General features: G+C 40.3%; 1 protein-coding gene across 4 annotated transcripts in view; it reads right to left on the reverse strand.

Annotated features, from left to right (window-relative positions):
• Positions 1-23,264, reverse strand: part of LOC148418779 (rho guanine nucleotide exchange factor 10-like protein) — a 117,665-nt gene that overhangs the window by 26,947 nt on the left and 67,454 nt on the right. For all 4 annotated transcript variants that reach the window (XM_088423868.1, XM_088423867.1, XM_088423870.1 and 1 more), the window contains one exon: positions 15,861-15,982. In XM_088423868.1, coding sequence (XP_088279994.1) covers positions 15,861-15,982 — 122 coding nt within the window. The remainder of the gene's footprint in view (positions 1-15,860; positions 15,983-23,264) is intronic.

Here is a 23,264-nt window from a genome sequence, read left to right on the forward strand (position 1 = left end):
TCCTGTGAGTGACTGATGACACTCCAGCCCGGTTGGAGGGAAACCAAACGGGGAAGTGACATCAAAACTGGACTCTTTCCATTCAGTCCATAAAGCATTGCCGAATAGAAAGTGCATTCAGAAAGTTAGCATTTTTTCCAATGTTGTCATGTGACAGCCTCGTTCCAAACCGCATTAATCCCTTACCTCGATATTCGACAAACAATACCCCATTATGACAACGTGAAACACATTTTTGACATTTTTAAAATATATTTAAAATAGAAAAGTAAGAAATCACATACCTTTCTGAATAAAAGTGGTGTCTCAAATCCCTAATCGAATTGCCCTATTTGTCGTATTTCTGCCATGTCAAAACATGTCAGTTTTTATAAGAACTCTGTATGTACATTAAATATGTATTATAAAATACAATTTTAAGGTTCATTTTATGAAACACGGGATACGGAAATATAGCGCAGGCTTCCAGATTAAAAGCACACACTTTCAGAGTAAGATACAACTGAACATTAAAAACTAAAGCGCTTGAAGAATTCTGAACACACACACAAAAAAAAAAATGTCATCCTAATGCCCCTGGGTGTGAGCAAGGATGGATTCAAACGTTGGCTCAGTCTGTTAGTTCTTTTCTTGGACCCAAGAAGGTAACAACCTTTGCTTACGCGAACACCGCTAAGAGGCAAATGACGAACGTAAACAGGAAATACAGCGCGGCCGTCCAGATTAAAAGCAGATATTTCAAAATAAGAGAACACAGGTAAGTAAACAATACAAACTGGAGCGCTTAACACAGAATAAATATCACCTTGATGCCCGTTTGCGAACACGGACGTTGGTTCGGTCTGCTTGCTTCTTTTAATGAAAATAACGTGATGCAACCTTGGTTAACAAAAGCTGCTGTAAGCAACTCGTCCGGCTGCTAAAACCCACCTGATTCCATATCACAGATATATTGCAGATGATGCATCACAACCAGCCCCCAGCCACTGTGGATGCCATTCTAGCAAGCAATCTGGAGTGGGTTGATTATTATGAATTTGGAGTGTGACTGTCAGACAAGGCGGCTAATCAGCGGGTGGAGGACGTGGCAGAGGGGGCGGTTGCGCCTTTCTCTGTCCTCGTCCTCGCCGGCCGGCATCAATCATAGGTGATTTATCGTCCCCGGCAAATGCGGCCCGCCCCCTTTCCTCTTCTCCGGGGTGTGTTTGTAAACAAAAAAGGTCAGCGGCCGCCCACCAACATCCCTCCACCGGCAGCACGCCCGACTGTCTGTCTCCATCATTAAGCGCAGCACGACCTTACTCTTTCCTGCGGAAAACTTTTTTAACCTCTCCCCTTCTTTGCTAGTCCTCCATCACGTCACAAGAGAGGACGTTTTTTAATTTTTTTTTTTACAGTTGATTAATTACCTGCGGCCATATGGAGGTGAGCAGAGGAAGCCGGACAAGCACTTTCCAGCGGACGCCGGTGCTGGATTTTTATCAGCCATGTGAGAATGGCAAACAATTTTCCTGAGCTAAAATTGGTTTGTTATGTTAGTAGTCCCCGGAGTATGTGTGCCTATAATTGCGGTAGGGGAGTAGTCACGTGGAATTCAAAGGCCAAATTCTGCAGTAGGATCATGAGAAAAGTTTTAGTTTTAGTGTAAACTTAACATAAACTTAATCATAGCTTGTATTTAACGTGCTTAGTGGGATAGTTCTTTTTTTCATTTATTTATTTTTTTTACAAATTTTGTCTATGTCTAACCTAAAAATATTGCTCAGTGTCTTAAAGCCAAAGAAGAAGTGAAGTGAGGAGTTTCATTTAGCTAGTGCAGGGGTTCTCAAATTGGGGTAGGGTACCTCTGGGGGTACTTGAAGGAATTCCGAGGGGTACTCGAGATTTTAAAGAGAACAAACAAACATGCAACAAATTATTTACAAAAAAATATCGGATTCATTAAATGTTTCGTTAAGTTTTCATGAGTTCATAAAACAAATTTTATGTTCAGTAGGTGATTCAATATTATTATTTAAAAAAAAATTCTCCCCCATACTAGAATGGTTTGACCCAACTTGTCGCGTGCCACCTCTCGTTACCTGTCAAAGTAATGATTTTTTTCTTTGAACAGATTTTTTCTATGATCACAAAAGAGGCCACTTTAAGTTGGACAAATATTTATTGAAGATTATTTCTTTTCGAGAAAAGGTCTGACACTTTTATGTTGATTATTTTTGTGGACAAATATTTAATTAAAATGTAGTTAATCATCTTTTGTGAACAGACCTCTAGTGTAGTCCCAAACGAGGGCACTTCATATTTAATAATTTTCTGTGGACAAATATCCATTTATCTTTATTTCTTTTGAGAACAAATCTCACAAGTTATGTTGATTATTTTTGTGGACACATTTTTAGTAACGAATAATTACTTTTGTTTTTATTACAGATCTCTTCTATGATCCAAAAGAGGCCGTTTTAATATTTTGATGTGAACCAATACAAAATTAAGTTTGAAAGGTTCTTCTTAAGTTTAATAAATCTCAATCAGTGATTGCTTGTTTTAAGCCTTTTTTTTTTTAAACCCCCAAATGCTTTGCATTGGTTAAGGGGTAATGGGCTGAAAACATATGTCACAGGGGTACATCATCGAAAACAGGCTGAGAACCACTGAGCTACTGTACTCCGCTTAAAAATGCATAGAATCTGAACTTTGTCGTAGCTCATTATCAGTTTCTAGAGTGCGATGCGATGATGGGGGAGGGCGAGGTCCGTAACAGGAGGGGGCTCGGCAAAGTGAAAACGGAGCCGAAAAGGATGAGGAAGCGGGCAGGTGAGCTAATTAAAGGGAGATTTGTCGACGTGACGAGGGGGCGGCCCCCCAGCTGCCGGGGAGCAGACCCCGAGGCCTCGCCCTCCCCGTTACCCCGGGACGCCCCATATGCTGGAGCCAGGTGCTTTGCAGACCAGCGGCCATTGCTTCTCAGGGAGATGAATGTCTATGATTAGACTCGCTGTGAGACAGAGGGAACCGGATATCCATCCATCCTTTTTTTGTCATTAGGGTCGCGGGTGAATAAGAGGCTACCACTGCTGATTGGGTGGAAGTCGGGGGACACCCCGGACTGGACGCCAGCCAATAAGGCACATAAAGCAGGTTTTGGGAATGTGGGATTAAGATGGTATACCTATTATTCACTGATGACTAATGCCTAAATACTGTGCTTTTCAATCTTAATTAAACTTAGTAAAATATTGTTTCTCTCGAAGATTTTTGGGGTGAAAAAAAACGATGCTGTGCAATGTGTTTGCTTTATTCATTAGTTATGATATACAGTACTTTTATTATTAATTATATTATTATATTTCTTATCCCAATTTCGTTGTATGCCTGATTTACAATGACAATAAAGGCATTCTATTCCGTCAAATTGCGTATGTATCTCTTGACATATTTTATCCAGCAACTACAGAAGATATTGTAGATTGTATAACATTTTATTTCTAGCTCATTTGTCGTAAAATGGTGTCACTAACAATAATGTGCATTCGTATAAAATATAACAAAATAAAGACACGTAACGTGATGTAAGTCACGAGAATGATCAAAAAGTTGCTTCATCTTCCAATTTATTTGCGCTTAAATTGAAATGCAAAGTGTGTTTGGAAAGTACAACTTAGAAGAATTTTGAAAATCGCATTAAAGAATTTGGAAGAAATGGATCATTTTGGGGGCATTTGTGGGGAATGCTTTTGTTTGATATGAAACCTATTGATTGACTGATCTGGTTTAAAAAGAGAAAACGTCTCAACGTTCTACTAACTTCTTCCACTTGGGTCTTCCTAGCATCCTCAGGGAACATCCTTCTCTGATTGGCTAGCAAGCTTCACCAATTTTCAATCTGTTGTTAAAAACGTTGACATTAGTGATGGAACTTTTGTCTCTTTAAAGGGAGCCGTTCATTCTCGAGCCGTTCACAAAAAGAGCCGTCCAAAAGACTGGCTCTCGATGTTTCCTTGTTTATTTGAAAGTGCCCTCATGTACCCTCAGAGGTACTGGTACCTCCACTGGAGAACCACTGTGATAAAATAGCCTGCAACGCTACATATACATTTGTGTTCTTTCCCTGTCTTTAGTCAGAGAGCTTTCCGACAGCTCAGCGTCAGTCTGACCCTCCGGTTCCACACAACAACACTCTTTACACGCCCTAACAAGCACTAATAGAAAATTTCCACTGTTTATTAAGTGCCAATTGACTGGTGATGGCACCACTCCCTCCCCCCAACGGTGTCTCCGCCTCGGGGCTACATGCAAGGCGCGAGTCAACAGTCCAGAAAATACTCGCATTCAGAGCATGGCTGCGGTTTGTGCATGTTAAACAAGCGTCTTGCGTAACATTCGGCAACGCAGCGCTCCAAGAGTGATATGAATATGAGTGTAATTTGGGAAGCCATTTATCTCTTCCAGCCTTCCCAACAAACAACAAAAGTGTTTGTATTTTTTTTTTTTTTAAATAAGAAAAATAGCACCGTATACAATTAAATAGAACAGTGGTTCTCAACCTTTATTCAATGACTTCAATGACTTTTCAGCTTAGTAACCATCTAAACAACACGGAGGATTTTTGGATGGAAAATAAAAAGAAGACTTACAGTGCAGTGTCTGGCTTATTAAACTTTGGAATTACATTTATTGTGGTATTTCGAGGCAGATTTTATTTCGTCGCTGCAGAAGTGTGGAGCATCATCGGTTTTAATTTTGCAACACTAATGACTATGCACATTGTATAAAACTTGACAAGATAAAGACTTAAAAGGTTTTTGCAGAAGAGTCACTATATTACAATCCAACAATAAGTTTCTTCATTTTACAATTCATTTGCTCTTAATTTGAAAATAAAAATGTGATCTTCCTGCCGTACCGTTAAAAAGCCTGGCACTGGATTTTCTGAAGCTGCGGAACCCCTTGTTAAAATGTCACGTACAGTATACCCCTGAAGTGCCTTCATGCAACCCCAGGGGTACTTGTACCCCCATTTAAAGGAACTTGTTTTTGCTTCAACTCAGTGGGCATTGTAATATACTTTCCGATGTGTGTGTGTATCATGGCCATCTAGAGACTGTGTAATACGACAAAATAATCATTCATTTTCTGAAATTTGCCAAATTTGGCATTGGTTTTAAAAAAAAATAAAAATAATAATATTGGTCCTACAGTTGGAGCTGACTGACCAATTAAATCATCCTGTTATGGCCCATCAAACAACGTCCAAATTGGCCAATCTTTACCAATTACAGTATTTTAACTTTTTACCTTTTCTTATTTTAACCATTTACTGTATATCAGTTGTATACATGTAACCCTGCTGTTGGTATTCATGAGACATAAATACATAGCATAACCTTGTATCCTTAAATGTATATAACGAAATGTGTTCACGAAGTCATTCTGGGGACCTGTCATTCAAAACAAAGCATATCTTAATTTTGACAAGCAATGCAAGGAAGCTGTGCAAGGAATTGACCTGGATGTTACTAATTTAAACATCAACCTGAAGTCCTAGTTTCTCTGAAAAAGTGAAAAAAAAAATCATGAAATTCATAGTGCAACTTAAACTAAGCATTAATGCGTTGTCTGTGGCCCGTTAATGCTGAAAAGCCGATTAAAATGCAGTGGAGATATTTTATTCATTATTGATTTTCAAATTAATCGGCCTATTAATTGGTATTCTGTATATTTTCTCTGCCAAAAACCAGCATCGTCCTCAAAAATACATATTGATCAAGCCCAAGTGAAAACATTTTAGGACCAAACACTAATGTGATGCTACACAGCAGTCGGGAATCATTGTGTTGGAGCTTCCACTGCAGCAGACCGATACATTTCGTTGCTATCATTTTTTGCATAATCTGCTCGGCTCGTAGACAGCGAACGCACATGTGCGCAGATGACAAGTGTCACGCTGGGCCTGCAAATTGCTGTTTGCTCATTACGCCATGTCCGATACATCCCGCTCCTTAATGAAGCTCGCGCAGCAGGGCAACGAGCGTCAAGGTTGCTCCTTGACGTTAAGATTTGGTCATTTGGGCCGCAAGCCTAGCATTCAAATTCCGCCAGCATCCCCGTGCAGCAATCAAAGGCCAGAACACCCGCTGCGCTCTCGCATCAGCACTCAAAGTCATACCAAGACAATAAAAAAAAAAAAGAAGAGCAAGATGAGGAGGCCTGAAGTTTAACTCTTGATGGGGCAGCTGTCAGCAATGTGATGGGCTGAAAAGCGTGCTGATGTCATAATCATGCCAGCGGTCCGCTGTCTCCACGGCGACGCCGCAGCCGCCATGAACAAAATAATGACGTTTGCGCTTAAGATGCTATTGGAGCCTTTCTTCTCGTCTCCGTGCTGTTGCTATGCTCATTCACACATGCAGCCACAATGAATGTCTTAAAAGCAGTGTTACCTCCTGACAACTAGCCTATTCATCTGTGCCCGCTGCTGTGTCCATTTTGTCTGAGTGAATTGCATATGGTCCAAACACACGAGATGTGATTGTAAATGGACAGATGTCCTCCAATGACTACCTTAGGCCTTAAAAGTAGTAGCGCATCTCTTACGTCAGAAAATAGAGCCCAAAAACAAATGTCCACTACGGTGGCAACAAATAGAGTTGTGACAATTACTGGTACGGTCATCGTTTTCCCAAACTATAATCAAATCTTTGCAAATCTATTGAGGAATTCAAATAAACACAGAAATCAAATCCTTGCAAAGCGGTCACAGATTTCAATTGAAGAAAGAAATCATCAGTCTGCTTTCATAATGGACTATAGAAATCTAAATAATTACTGCTGATAGCCCGAATGGAGGATTTGGAGGACAATTTTATGTTGAATGTCACGAAATTATACTCACTTATTAATAAATGTGATGCCTGATTACCCATTGATTCATCAATTATTTTTGATGGCAAGAGACATAAATGAATAGGCTGGCAATCGGGAGGCTGATGTCATTATTATTCAATAGACAGACAGACAAATAATAATTGTCCACTTTCCACACTGTTGCATAATCAGGGGGCAAGAATGGCAGCAAATGAGCACATTAAGACCATTTAGACTCTCTCCCCCTTCTGAGTGGACAATTTGTTTCAGACCGGGAGTCTACTTGCACTCTCAGACGTCGCCTGAAAGTGCCTCTGAGCCGGTCTAACTAGAACAGTCCTCAGCACGCACCCCGATACGCTCGCATTTTTCCGACTGAACGTGATTTAGGCTAGTATGTTAGCAGCTAGCTAGTCCTATCGATGAGATGCTGAGGTGGCTTCTTTTTGTGTTGACTAATTCAACTCCAGATTTTAGTCATTTATGTACCATGGGTCCACGACTGTCTATATGCTAATCCTGCTAATCTTGATGTTTTATGATGTTTTACTCTTCCCTGCCTGAAAGAATAAGCTGTGCGACTGAGCCTCTGTCTCTCACTACAGTTGGACAAATCTGAACATGTGAGTGAAACGGCCCAGATTGTGCAGTTTCATTCATGGAGTTTACTAAACTGCGTTTACTAAACTGTAATATCACTAAAAAAGAGGAAGATGATCATTGAATATACTTTGGTGTATTTGCATCATTGATTATTGGGATATCAACAATAGATCCTCACAAAGATTCAAGAGATTGTGGTAGATCGTGGGAGGTGTGTTGCTGGAAAGGTAGATCTCGCGCCAGAAAGGCTTGGGCACCTGTGATGTGCACTTTACGTTTTTAGCCACATTTTGTGGCATCTAGAAGCAATTAAAGAAACTTACTGTGGGCAATAATTTTTGAAGTTTTGCAAAATTCAGCAGGAATCGGTACCCCCCCCCCCCCTCCCCCACACACACACACACACACACACACACACACGCACACACACAGTGGTGGTTCACAGTAGGTCGCATAAAGTTGACACAATTCCAGTTCTCAGTTACAGCAAGAAATTACTTGAGGAGAGGGGGGCACACCTCATCATTAGAACTGTCATCGAAGTCGCAAATTAAAAATCCCAAATCCAATTCTCCATCCCTGCTCCAGCTGTTTAGTGAATTAATTAAAGATTTAGTCGCACAGCGGGCCGTGATGACATGACAACATTTGCATGCTGATGGCAGCGGAGTCTCTCGGGGTCTTTATTTATGCGTTTTTATTTCAATACACTTCAGGTTTCATCTCGATAAGCGCACGAGCAAACTTCGAGAAACCGCTGTAGCGTTCCCGGCTGGCGAGCAGGGGCGACAGCGCATATATTTGCCGACTGTGGTGGCCAAACATGACCTCACTGCAGCACTATTTTACATAACGTCAATACATCAAGAAAATTGGGAAGAATGATCAGGACGAGTGACGAGAAAGCTGTATTTGTCTACCAATCATCTACTTGGCTACCCTCCTCAGGCTTAGAATATTCGAGGCGCATTCTCACTCAAGGTCATTTGAATTGTGCTCGACCGCCAATCGATTATGAGTAGGGCACGAAACAAGTCCTCAAGTAATTGGAGCACCTTATTTTTTTTTCTGCCTTGGGTAGCCACTTATTTAGTGTACAAAAGAAATCAAGCTAACGCCAGCAACAAGTGTTCGAGCTGTGCATGACGATAAAATGGTAATAAACAAATAAACAAACAAAAAAAACCTTAATCTTTCCAAAATGTTCATCGACATCAATGCCTTGGTACGCTTTTACTGTGAATTAGATGCCGGCAGCGTGTCGGGCGTAACGGCAAGTTCAACTACTAATGATGCTAATTAACACTGAGCGCCATTGACATGAAAGAACGTTAACAGAAACCCTACTAAGGAGCGTCAATAGACGTCAACTGTGTTAAACAGTCATGGGTGCTAAAAAAAAGTCTTAATAACGGCATTATACGGCGCCTGTTCCCAGCGATTAGCGGTGACTCCCACGTTAGCAACTAGCAGCGTTAGCAACCGCCAGCAGCACAGTTAATGGCTTGCAGCGTTCACCAGCCTCATATAGGCAGGAAAGAGTCATCGCATGACTTTTCAAAGGCAGTCTAATAGACGTAAATGATTCAAGTGACACAATCGCGTTTTTATTTGGAAGTAAATCCCATCAGCATGTGGCGGTGTAGCGAGTGGCTCACGATTGCTAATTAGGGATGGTTGAAAAAAGACTTAATTATATTGAGAGCGTATCATATAGAGCCTGTTGCCAGCGATCAGTGGCAGCACCAACTTTAGTGGCTAGCAATAGCAGGCAGCTCTAGATGCTAGAAGTGTTAGCAAAACTCAAGCGGCCGGCGAGGGCCGTCACACTATTCAAAGGCAGTTCAACAGTCGTAAGTGACTAGTGACACGGTTGTTGTTACCGATCATTTTTTTTTAACAAAGTAGGTTCATGCAAATCTGCCATTTTTGCTCGCAACCAATGTGGTTTTGACATTTCGTTTCATACCCCAAATGTGGAGATATTGGTCTAAAATCTCATTAGTGTTTCGAGAGAGTATAATACTCTGTTGCTACACGGCGTTTAAGTAAAAATAAATATCGATTATCCCCAAAAATACATTTATTATTAAAAGGGAAAAGTGTCATGTTTTTAATGTGTACTGTATTCAAACTTGATTATTCAACATAATTGTCAGTGGACTAGCTGAATACCAAAATATTCTAAAGCTATACCCATAGTAGTCACACAAGGTCATTTGAACTATGTTGTACCCCCGTGGATTATCAAGAAAACGGTCACGTTTCTGCACTTCGCATTTACACATTTCATGCAGTGAATGGTGGATGGCGTGGAAAAAAAATGAGATGCTCAAGGTGTGTTGACCGCAGATGCAGTCCACCAGAATACTCAGGACTACTTGAAGTAATCTTTTATTCTGAGAGCATGAAGCAAATAATGACCTTCGAGAAACACAGAAGGACACGGCAAAAAAGCGAGGCGTTGCAGCAGCATTTCTACAAGTCCCTTTGTTCATAACATCTGCGCTTTACAACACAAATCTTCATCTCGTACTTGGGAGCTTCATAAATCCGTCACTCACTGGACCCCCCCCCCCCCCCACCCCCAACCTCCCCCCGTTTTCTGCGGCTGATGCGCCACGCTGCTGCGTAATCAGTCCATCAACAGGGGATGACGGATGTGCAACATGCTCTCCCCAATAACACGCGCCCGCTTAAAGAAGTCTGGACCTCGCGACCTGGGCGGTGTGATTGTGTCTGCTTTACAAAAGCAGAAATCACCTGTGAATGCTTGTTAAGTGGGGGCCCACACGGCACAACAACCACAGAAGCAGAGCTCCACAAAATAGATAAAACTCTCTATCACGCCTCTTTACTTTTAATCTGCAGACGGAACAATTTTAAAAAAGATTGTTTCTTTGTGTAGCACTATTTTTTCTACATACATTTTTATATAAACACAAAATCCTTTCCCAAAAACAAAATCATTTGAGTTCAACTATGCTATTAGGGCAAATAAAATGTCACAACAAAATGAGTAGTGTTGTAAGTGTGTCTTAAAGGGGCATGGCCTCATGCAGCCAAATGGGGGCAACTCATGAAGGCACATCAGATAATGAAAAGTAAAGATATCAGATCATGTAATTTAATGCTTTTTAAAGTGAGAACCAGAACAAAACATTTTGTTTTCAAATTAAGAGAAAATGAAATAGAACACGGAGCAGTGTGTTGCTAAATTGTGTCACAGTGTCTTCTTTGCAAAATGTATGCATTATTTTTTGTTAAGTTTCATGCGAATGAGCATTATCATTACTAACAAAGAAATAAAACAGATGATACTACACCATCTATCGTCTGGTGTTCCTGAATAAAATATATCTCGAGATACCGCCACAAATGTAGCTGCAACGTTTAATAAGCCAGATGGCCCAGCACTGTTTGAATTTGTTTTTTGTGTGGTTTTAGTGCACCCCATCTAAACAATAAATAATTGTGCTATGAACGATAGATCACAGTAAGTCAGATGTAAAAACTAAGGATGGGCGAGTACCCATACCAGGAATCGATACTCGTTATAGGTATTGGTGACTAGTTACATAAATTTTGATGGCATGTACTGGTAATGGTCTAAAAATAAAAAAAATGGTTTCACACTTCCCAAATAAAAACTCATAAATGGTGATCATTTTAAAATAAAATATGATATAGCGGAATTGTGAATAATGAACTGTGATGTAATCAAGGAATATTATCTTAAAACCAAATTAAGTTCTGTGACCACTTGCTTGATTTCTGACCCAAAAAATGATACATGAAGTCTTGCCATTTCTTTTGTATCCGGTGCTAGAATAACAAAAAAACAACAATAATTAGTCACCCCTCTGTTTTTTTAAATTTTCAGCAAATTCCAAGTGATACGCAGATCGATAAGAAACGGTGACGCGATTTCGAGTGGGACATATCAAAGATAAGGATGCGGGAAGAAGAAGCGGGCCGGCTTCCTAATCCCGATGCAGCCCAAAGCGGTTAGTCATCGCGCACTTCAAAGCGTACATGATGAAATCCCCCCCGGGGTATTAGAGGAGCGCTGTCAAGGCGGGCCTAATGCCTCATAAACTCGGTCAGGCGGGAGTGCGCAGGGAGAACATATGCCTCGACTGCTCGTACGCTCTCCGCGGCTTTGGCTGGCTGAAATCTTTTAAGAGTTTCCAAGGAAGAGGAGGCGTTTAGCCAAGGAATTTGGGGCTCATTATGTGGATAGCGGCTTCCTACTGTAAAAGCAGAGTTCCGTTCAGAGCCTCGAACTGGAAAAATCTGCCCATGCATTGATACAATTATACAGCGAAAGGAAATAGGAGCAGATCATTTTTGCTGAGCTGACAGACTGTTGGCTTCCTTACTCATTTTTGGAGTCCAGGTTTTAGCCAAGCATGGACCTCGACCATGTAAGAGCATCACAAATCAAGAAGAGACGAGCCGAGATCAAATTGAGTTACCGGCGCTACCATCAGAATTTTATCGGGAAATGGCCACCGTACAATACGGCTGGGCGATTCATTGAAATGTTATTGCCATTTGAGATGTGGCAGTCGTATCGGCGCTCATACAGCTTGCGAAATTCCAAAGCGGCTCAATAACGTCGATAGCTCTTCTGATTAAAATTCCAAGCAAAAACAAAAGATGTAGAGCGTTTCCAGGTTCAGCAGAAGTGCTTCTAAAATTTACAGAAATATATAGTTCCCTGAACTAAACAGTTTTAAAATAATTTATAATCAGATGTTTGGTTCTTCAAAATGCCAAAAAAACGACGTTAAAAATCAGCCCGAACGATAAGTGCTCCATGCCACATACAGTATTTTTTGTTTTTGGCAAAGGATGCTTCTAAAACCGTTTAAAGCGAAAAATATAAATATGTACCAGGAATTGAATATCTGGATTCTTCAAAGAGCATAAAATATGTCCCTGGCATCAAATGGGTAAAATGCTTCAGTACATTACGTATGCAGCCCATGCCAGAGCCGTGTTCCCTGAAGGCATCCCTGCCACCTCAGTCCATTCAGACCCATCCACCAAGGACGTCTTCATCCTTCAAAATGCCAACGAGGGCAGAGAAAGCAAACGTAGACTCGAAAAACAATCACCGTGAGCTCGCAGATAACGCCGACACAGTGCGAGAAAGTTTGCAAGAGGGGGAGGGAGAAAATGAAAGAGATAAATGGAGAGTTCCACTCGGCACCACTCTGATAAGGTTTATCTCTGCCGGCTAACAAGTTGGCCCGGTCGGCCTCGCTTCCAACTGAGCTTCTCCCAGTTGCCGGTTGTGTCCCTCCGGGGCGCGCGTTGTTTTTGCCGCGGCTGCTTTAGATCTTTTTCACTCAGAAATCATTTGGGGGCCCCTTTGGACTTTTAATGGAGGGTTCCATCTCTGCACTAATTGAACTACTGTTTAGTTAATGGCCTAATCGTAAATGGTACTTGGTAAATTGTACTTCATTTATTCATTTTCTAGTTTAGAAAGGCCCTCAAAGCGCATTACCGGTCACGACTTACTCAACAACTGATCATTCAACATCAGGAGGAATTGGGGGTTCAGTATCTTGCGCAAGGAAACGTCGACATGGTCACCGCTTCCGTTAACAAATATTAGTAAGAGTTAGAGTTGAAATAATCAAAATTACATTTTTTAAGGCAAAACAGAGTCCAAATAAAATATACAAAAGAAAATTACTGAAAAAAAAATGAGCGTAAGCTCAATTTGCGCTCCGGCTGCAGCTATCAAATATTTTAGTATTTCATGAACCACGTGAATGTATGAAATAATCGGGCATTTGAATAAAAATAAAAAATAACTTGGTTGAATCAGTGATTCTCACATTTTTTTCAGTGATGTACCCCCTGTGAAAAATGTTTTCAACCAAGTACTCCTAAAGTCTTGAAACATGCCATCAGTGTTTGATTAAAGGCCTCTTTCCAGCCTTATTGTACAACTTTGCTTTGTCTTTGTGTGTAAGTTGACCAGCCAGGAGGCGCCTGGGGAAGAAGGTATTGCACAGTGAGGGGGTGTTTGTGTCCTAGAGGTGAAGATGTGGAGGCAAAGCGTGAGAAGACGGGGGGACGGGCGGAGGGGTGGCCTGCCTCTGCTGAGTTAAGCCCCTAATCACCGTCTGCTCTGCATGAAGGGCTTAGAGTCACTCCATTTAATGCCACCTTCTCTTTAGTCAAAAATGGGAAAGTAATACCGCCGCTAACTTCCAGACAAGCCCCCACGGCCTAGCCGCCAAGCGCAAATTGCACAACCTTGCATCTAAGCGTACATTAAGGCCATTCACGTGATGAGTCATTTTCATTCTCCCCACTTAAATAATACTATTCCTTCCACATTTCTGAATGAAAGCTGCGCAGGTTCAAACCCAGAACCTCAAAACTGAGAGCCAGACGTGCTAACAATTTGTCCAATGTGCGGACAATGTGCGGTAGTTGGGCTAGCTTTGATTTTGTGCTGCTCCTTGAGGTGCGGAGTGCAATTTGGCAAGTTTTGTTGTTTGAGATCCATTTTAAATGACATCTTGGAAAAACAAGTTGTGAATAACAGCTTGCATCATCAGCCGGATACATCTCAGACCAGGAGTTCATCAGAGTTCAGCCATGGCCTGCGCCGGCGTGCTCAGGTGTTTCATTTCTTTGTGCAAGAAGTGGAGAAGACAAGCGCAATCCTGCGAGACTTGGCTGGAAACGTATTAATTGACTTGCCGCCGCTTGCAGTCAGGTGAAACGCACATTGGCGAGGCTACGTCTGGCGAGGCCTTCTGGGAAATCCCCCTCGCCACAACTAGCACACTCGCAGCTGATGCCTCGCCTAACCTTGGCCTCTCACTGGTGAAGTCAGCGGACGAGCAGACCTTAATCGAATGTAGAAACATTGATTTACGCTCGGATGTCCCTCAGCCATTAAGATAATTACCTGATTACTTTGTAGCATTCTTCTCAGGTGGCCAAAGTCGTTTGACTAGCTCCGTTTGCCTCATTCCCTCAACAACTATCTCCCATCGTGCTCAGTAAGAGCTTCTGCAAGAACGCATTAGAGGGACTGCAAATACGATTGGAAATATCACCTTTCAGGAGCCAAAGTCATTTAAAAACGTTTCCACAGACTGCTAAAGCAGGAGCAGAGACCGTCTCCGTGTACAGCAGCAGTTGTCAAATGGGGATACAAGTAGCCTTGGGGGTACGTGAAGGTACTTCACGGGGTGCATGAGATTTTAACTGAGATTTTGCATGCATGGGAGAATCTTAATTAATGCTGTGGCAGGAACACAACATGTTACTTTTCAAACTAAGAGCGAATGAACTGGAACGTGAAGCAACAGTGATAACATTTTCCAGCAAATACACGCAAATACATAAAACTAATAAAACAAATGGAGTTACATGATCTATCTTCTGAAATATGTGAATAAAATAGGCAGAGAGATACCGCTACAAATTTCGTTGCATCATTAAAAAAATGCAAAAATATGCTTTGAGCTGTTTATGGAGTACTTGGCTGAAAAAAAAAATCACAGGTGGTACAACATTTAAAAGTGTTTGAGGACTACTGACGTATGGTATATTTTCGTTTTGAGAACCACTGTTTAAGACAAATAAGTTTGCCTTGACTTTAATTAGCAATGATGTGAGGCGAATGAATCCTATCTTCAAAAGGCGTAGTAGACTAAAGATTAAGTGACTATGAAGAGGATAATGGCAGTAGTAAAAGAAAAAATCTCATCAGGAAGGATCCTCAAAGAACCTTTGCAAGCCCGGTGAGCTATCGCGGACAAAGACGAACACCTTCAAACAGATCTTTTGAACTAGCGAGGCTAGGTTATCGCCCATGTTGGTTATTCGTCTTTGTCAGCACGATTACAAAAAAAAAAAAAAAACACTTGCCGGTCTGAGTGCAAAGTAAGCGGAGAGAAAAGCACGAGGTGAGGGAAATGGCATTGAACTTCGGGGGAGTGGCGGGAAGTATCAATTTAACATGGCGGCGAGATTCATTTCCCACACTGGCAGAGGGCAGGGAGGAAAAACAGGCTGGCAGAGTTGTCTTACGCATTCAATAAACACCTGATTTCTCGGCGTATAAATGAATTTCTAAGAAGTTGTTGAAAAGGGGTGTTCAATTTAAATAGGTTTGGTATTTCATTCTTAGGCATTTCCTAAAGAGAGATTCTCTTGTCAAATAGTAATCACAGTGAACATGACCTTTATAGATTAGATAAACAATGAATGGGAAGACCGATCTATGAATCATACGATAAATACACAGACGAACAAATGTGTGAACAAAAATGCTGTTTTGCTCTATTTGTCGTCATTGTGTTGCGAAAGGTGACGGAAAGGAGAACCTAAGCACAACCAAGTAGACTTACCTTTCTCTCGGGGGACTTGGTAGCAAAAACGGGCATGTGACAGGCCAGGAGCGGACACCAAAACGGGGCGGTTGTCTTGCCCTCCTGCTCGCCGTACAGCCAGCCGGGCGAATTTTCCTCACCTGTAAAAATGCAGAGAAGTAGTAGAGGTGGAACCATTAAGCTACATCTTATTGATTATACATAATCGGTTAATAAACTGATAAATGGTGACTCATTCAATGTCCTAAATGTATTTAAGTATCAATTCATTACTTAAGTATGCGGGATTTATTTTCCTGACGCTTAACAAAAAACGTGAAAATACGTCCCTGGCATTGAATGATTTAATAGGTTCTTGTGATGTCCACAAGCTGAGCCGCGATCGGTCATTATGTGAGTCCTGAGCAACTCTGATGTCGTTTTCAGTCAACCGCCTGTGTCAAAATGGGCATCCCCTCAGACAGATAAAAACTAGGGCTACACAATTAATCGCGTTTTAATCGTGATCACGACATTGGCTGCCAAGATTAATTAAGCCGATCCTCGGCGATGTTAACATTTAAAAAGCCGGCTACACTATATGTCAAATCAAGCACTGTCATTCTACCACCAGGGGGCAATGTTTCCCACATGTTTGAATAACTAAAGCCTCTGCTTTTCTCACCCTAATGTACTGTATTATTTACCGGTGAGAAATGTTGAGTTTCTCACCTGATTCCTAATAAATACCATGCTAGCTGTCAATTCAGACCCATTTTGAAAAATTCGATTGGGAAAAAATTGGAATGAATTCGGTTTGAAATGACCGAAAATTTAATTTTGAGTGCTAATTGATCAAAATTTGCTCAAAAGTAAATAACATGCTTGGTTCTAAGTAGGCTTAATTTTTTCAGCAAGTAAGTTAGCTGTGTTGCCCTGTGTTCCAAGTTTTCGCCATTAATTATTATTTACTTTATTTATTTTAGTCTATTAAAATTATTAGTAAGTATCAAGCCTTGATTATATACTGCTTGTTTAAAAAAAAAAAGGGAAATGGAGATGTTTGACCAAACCTGATGAATAGTCGTGATTAATAAAGTGATTTCAATACTGACCAAAATAATCATGATATTATTATTATTATATATTATATTATTATTATATTATATTATTTTGGAAATAACCGTGTAGCCCTAATAAAAACTGGGGCATTTTGCTGCTGACTCCATATTTTACAAATCCAATATATGGTCCAAAAGGGAGAGACCACTTGGTAAAAACGCAAATTTTACAGGGGAGCAAGAAAAAGCTGAAAAACCAAGAAGAAATGTCAAAGACATTCAGCAAGTGTTGGTTCATTTTTCTAGTTTCAAGAAATTCCCTTGTTTTGAAGCTTGAAATACCGAATGAGCCTTAATATGTTGCTAAGAAAGTTTGTTTTATGTTGTTCTCGAAATGGGAGTTCCCAGAGCTATGGATGTAAAATATTCAAAGAAATAAACAAAACAAAATGTAGGCCTCAGGTTTTAATCATATTGGTTTTCTATGTACAACAAACAAAGATAAGAACAAAAAAAGGAGTTAATTTTTGCAATGAGTATGAAATAGAATGGAAAAAGGTGCTAGAGTTGAAAAATGCATTATGAATATGAATAAAATTATCTGTATACGTAAAAGGTACACTTTTGGTTTTGTTTGTAATGTCTTTTTATGGTCAATAAACACGCCCTGGGCATCATTTCATCATTCATCATTTTTTTTCCTTTTTGGGAGCCGCACAGCGCCCCCATCAGTCCTTTTGTGAAGCAGCAGCTGAAAAGACATGAGGAAGGCGGCGGTGAACACAAATTAGCCTTGACCTTCAGTCTTCCCAACCTGGTAATGATGATGAATAACAGTAAACAACATTAACGAGCTCTCGAGCAGCGGAATGTGTCGTACACACGCGAGGGAGGATTTCTTTTTTTTTTTTTCCACGGCACAACTCTTAAAGCCCTTGTAAAGAAGAGAGGCCACCTCACCGCTTTTCAACTTTGCCATGCCTTTTACAAGGCAAAGAAAGGTAAAAGAGATGTTGGAAACGGTAGGAAGGAGGAAAAAAAAAAGAACTTTTTTGTCCAGAGCGAAAGACAGCGCCGCTCGACGATTAAAACATCAATGCTATTTCCGTGCCACATATCGGTCTTACAAGAACAAATGCATGGACGCAGATGATTGTGACGAGCATAGATTTGCCATCAAGAGGCCTTGATGTCAGCTTCCTGCTGATAATTATAGGACACGTATGTGACCGAGCGTGCCTGCACAGAGATAACAAGCAATCAAGCAAGTGTGCAACGCAATTATAATTGAATGAATATATTATTTAATGTTATTTGTATTAAAATTTTAAAGAGTGGAACCAAGGACACGCGGCTACTAACCTTTAGCTGCTGACCTGAAAAAGAAAAAAAAAAATCAGCACGTTCCCAATTGGGGACACTCACACTTGGGCCTTAATTGAACAAAATGCCCCCAATTAACTTAATGTGGAATTTGTCCACGAAAGTAGTCAAAGTCAAAGTTCCGCACACACGTTAACACGCACACGCACGCACACACACACAAATCTCATCCGTAAGCCACTACAACGGTCCCATAATGCAATTCCGTCAATGTGCAATGATAATGAAGGTTCTATTTCTAATTCTGTGTCATTCTATTTTATGGCAATTGCAGGTAAAGACAAATGGTCGAAAATGTGAATATTATAACACTAAAAAACACAAAATAAACAAACACAAATTTGAAAAATAAATACTAAATAACAAAATATTTGATACTACCTTTCAGACCAATACTGATACCAATACCATGTAGTGATACCAGTACTGCTTTTGATACACAATATTTCTCTGAAAAAACTGACATAAATAATATGAATTAAAGCAGTGCTTCTAAATTAGAGGGTTGGGACCCCCGTGGGGGGGGGGGGGGGGGGGCTGATTGGCGCGGATGCCCCCAGAGGAAAGGCTTTGTTATTTATTCATAGTTTCAGGCACTTTGATGCATTCAGTTACTTTTTTCTGTGTTAGACTAAGCTGTAACTCGTATAGATGCTGATAATAATAATAATAATAATAATAATAATAATAGTTTCTGAACGTTGATTAATATATTTAATAACAATAATAATAATAATAATAATAACATTAATATTAATAATAATAATCTTATTTATAGTCAGTGCATCGTTTGAGGGGGCGCAAAAAGGTTTCTCTTTGCTGGAGGGGGGGCTTGGCAAAAATATAATTGAAAAGCACTGAATTAAAGTGACAATGTGTAAATGTAGTGCCATCTAGTGGTAAAATAAAAGAATGCAATGATTGTGATGCGTAAAATTAGAAACTGAACTTTTTTTTGCTTTTTTATATGTTATTCCTTCCAAAAAAACAGCGAGGTCAATCAATATGGTCATGAAAGAAAATCCTTGTAGTTGACTTTTTTTTAATAAATAAATATTTTTGGACTGGTCTGACTTCAATAGAGGAAACATTTCAAGAAAAATGAAAATGTCAACCTACAATAGAAAAAGTTTTAGTCATACTGTAACTGAAAATCGTGAAGCTGCAATAAATGAGCTGCGGGAACACTGTAAATAATTTGCTGAGGTTGACACCATTTGGAATTGATACTGTCTGTTATAATAATCAAAACGCCCAAACTTGGCCGGTCCTCGGTTTATCCTTAATATACAGTAAAGTGTTTCTTAAGGCAGTCATTTCATGTGGAAGATAACAAATGTCTCCTCAGCTTTAACTGAATGAGGAGGAAAAGTATTAACTAGGACGAGCACCTTCTTGGCCACCAGAACGGCGAGAAGGCCTCCGGTTGGAGTTTTGTGCTGAAAAAGATAAATTTGCAGAGCACGATTATTCTGCAAGAGCCCACTTTCTCATTCCTCCTCCCCGCTTCCATGACACAAAGGCCAACGATATGGACTAATTAAATACACCAGTGCAATTGATATTTCAGCATGGATCAATGCGAGTGCGGGATCTGTTAATTAAATCTTTCATAATGTTTACTCATCATAAACATTTCCCACGTTTGAGCATAGCGAGATGAAGGGATGGGGGGGGGGGTGTATGGGGAGGGCGTGTGTGTGAGATAATCGCAGCCGTTTGACAGATTAATTTCTGGGCTCTGCAAACATCCTTCAAGCGCACGCTCGCTGAAAGCCGCTTTGTTCTGCTGCCTTTAATGCTTGGAAGGACGAAAAAAAAAAAGAAAAAAAAAGTCGAAAAATGAGTTGATTCAACGTGCAGATATGCTTCAACAGCACAAAAGAGGATGGATAAGCGTTACGTGTGAGGTTAAGCTGATGTTGTTTGAACTCATGCGGTCGCCATGGCAACCGAGCAATCTGAATTTCTGCGGCTGATGGAAAGTAAGAAGCCTCGAAGGCAACGGGACTGTGTGGATTTGGTGGATGTGGGCAAGGGGCTCTTTTTTGAGGAGTGGATTATGAAGGAGTGCCGCTTCGTGTTTGTGTTTGCACCCTCGTATAAATGATCAGAGTTTTTTATTTTGTTGGTATGATTCTTTTAGATAGTGGCTTTCAAATGGGGGTATGTGAATGCAACTCAGGGGAGCCCGGAAGTTTTAAACGCGGCTTCTGCAGGCATCAGCAAATCTAAGTGTATAATTTTCAAAGCCTTGATAGGAACAGTGCATTTTCATTTTTAAATAAGAGCCAATTCATTGGAACAATATGCATATTGTCAATAGAGGAACAAGTGTCCAATTGTGATGAGAAAATGAAGCCCCATGAACCACTTGTGCTATTTTTGTGCTCTTGGTTAAAGATAAAAGCTGGTATGATGTAAATGGATTGGATTTCCACTGCACCTTTAAACCATGAATGCCATCTAGAAGAGTAAAAAGTCATCAAAACTATATATATATATATATATATATATATATATATATATATATATATATATATATATATATATATATATACACACACACACACACACACACACACACACACCGTATTTTCCGCACTATATTTTCCACTTTAACGTCTACTATTACATGTACAAGTGAATTGAGAAATGTTTGATGTGTGAAGTGGAAAAATGAAAAAGGGAAGAAAAAAAGACTTGGTTTCAAAAAAATATGCAAAACTTCATGTGTTGCTGCGATTTGGCTATGACTACAACACTCAGTCTTCGTTGGGTAAAATATCAGTAGGGCAAATCTCGATATGTCCAGCGCAAAAATGCTGCAAATATGTCAAGTTGCACAAGTATCTACTCTATTTGGTCAGGATATGAAGAGGCGTATTTTTCCAAGACCAAGTCGTAATATTATGATATTAAAGTCATCAATTTCAAAAATAAAACTGTATTCTCAAAAATACTGCACCTTTTTTTTATTCTTGGAAAGACACCTTTATTCTTTGAAGTAAAGATAGGATTACCCCCCCACCCCCCCCCCACCCCCCAAATATGTCTGTTAACTTCATTCCTGTAACAATTTCTTTGGTTAAAAAAAGATAACAGGTATGTATCATATTTACTGTATGTGATAAAGCTACACAATCATTTCCGATCTTCTGGGAACGGAGAATGATAGAGTTCCAATTTATCTTGAAGGGGTGATGGGTTAAGCAAGCGAGGGGCATATTAAGGCAAGTAGCCACAGGCGAGCACCCCCTGCCTGCCCCCTCTCCTCCCCACAGTGGGGCTGATTGCAGTCTCAATCATGCCAACGGCCCCCGTCTCGTGTTTCCCCTCCCACGATGCCGTCAAAGTCTGAGACCTAGACCCCAGCTCGGCGGGGGAGCGATTCATTCCGCAAGTGGCAAAGCCCATTAATTAGGCAATGCCTCAGGCTAGTTCATAAGGACCCCTGGCAAATAGCAGAGTTGCAGTGCGTAGATTTATACCCCAAATTCAGGATTTTGGCGTTTTGCATTTTCAATGGTCGCTTATTCAATTTATGTAAGTTGCTCAAGACGGGAGACTCCGGGTCATTCATTGGCAAACGCTAGTTAGTCTAGCTTCACACCGAAGGGCTCTATGCTCAGTTCCGAAATATTTTGTGAAATCCGATTTTTTGGTGAGGTCGTTCATATTTCTAAATAAATGCAAACATTTAAGTGACCTGTGAGTATATCATGTCAGGGTTTGTTAAAGGTTGTAAATGTTTTTGTTTCGTTCTCCAAATGGTTGCTAACAGTTTGAATGTTTTTTTTTCCTGTTGCAAGGAAGTTTTGAATAAGTTTAAAATTTAGAACGTGTTCTACATTTCCTTACAATACAGTAGGCGGACGTTTTGGCAAATATTTGTGACCTTGAATGAACCTCTGCTACTTTCACCGACGCCGCTCAGTGGGATAGACCCTTGAGGAACTGTTACATAGCATTTCATTTTTGATTTTAACATCTTCCCTCAGACACCAGGCCACAATTTGTAATACAGTGGGCAACCATGTTACGAGATTAATCCGTTCCGCGGTTTTCGATCGTGAGGCGAATTCACCATATGGTGTGCAATCCAAACCTATGTTAAATAGCTAATGCGTTTAGAAACCCCAGGTAAAAACATCAATATTGTACATACATATTAAACATTGGTACCAAAAAAGTATAGTAAGTGTTACATATATATAATAAACATGTATACAATAAGAAAGCATCATAAATAAAAAATATAGAAAGGATTTATTTACCTTTGAATGGCGCTAGTTATGCCCAAATTCCCTAGTTAGGGTAGCCTAGGCTAGGCTAGATTCGTACAGTATTGCTTGATTATCTCCAGCTTCGTGTCCATATATATCATCTTCTTACTTCTCTCTTTAACAAATTTAGCAATGGTGGAACCCATGGCTAACCCTTTCAAGTTTGAATTAAGCAGTAAAATGCACTATAAACACGGTTTTGGAACCACTCGCGATAGAACAAAGCTTTACCATTCCACATTTTGAAACAATAGAGGCCAACCAGCAGACCAGCATCTCCATGAGGAGACGCTGACCAATAGTTGACCAGCATTGTAGTGACGCGTTACATGGAGGCATTGACGGCAACAGAAAATAAGTGCAATTACCTAAAAATGCCTGCAGATGGAGACAAAACACCACAAATACAGCTAACTCCTAGGGTCATGACAGTTCTTTTTGACGCAAAGCGGATAACATACCGTAAAGAGGGGATGAAAAAACTCATCGCAACATTTTTGGCGAACCACTAGAGAGAGTAAATTTGTCTTGGAGAGTCACGATATTAGGGAATTCGTCCAAATGAGCGCAAATAAGGAACTGATATCCTTTATAGACGCAAGATGACTGAAATTCTGTTCAGGATTCAGTTAAAATAACTAAGACAACAGGTTGTAACATTTTGTAATTAAAGCGTCACAGCGTTAGGAAGGGGTGTTACGTCGTTAAATGGC

The sequence above is a fragment of the Hippichthys cyanospilos genome, chromosome 9, assembly GCF_059441005.1.
Source record: "Hippichthys cyanospilos isolate Australia breed blue-spotted pipefish chromosome 9, RoL_Hcya_1.0, whole genome shotgun sequence".
NCBI lineage: Eukaryota > Metazoa > Chordata > Actinopteri > Syngnathiformes > Syngnathidae > Hippichthys > Hippichthys cyanospilos.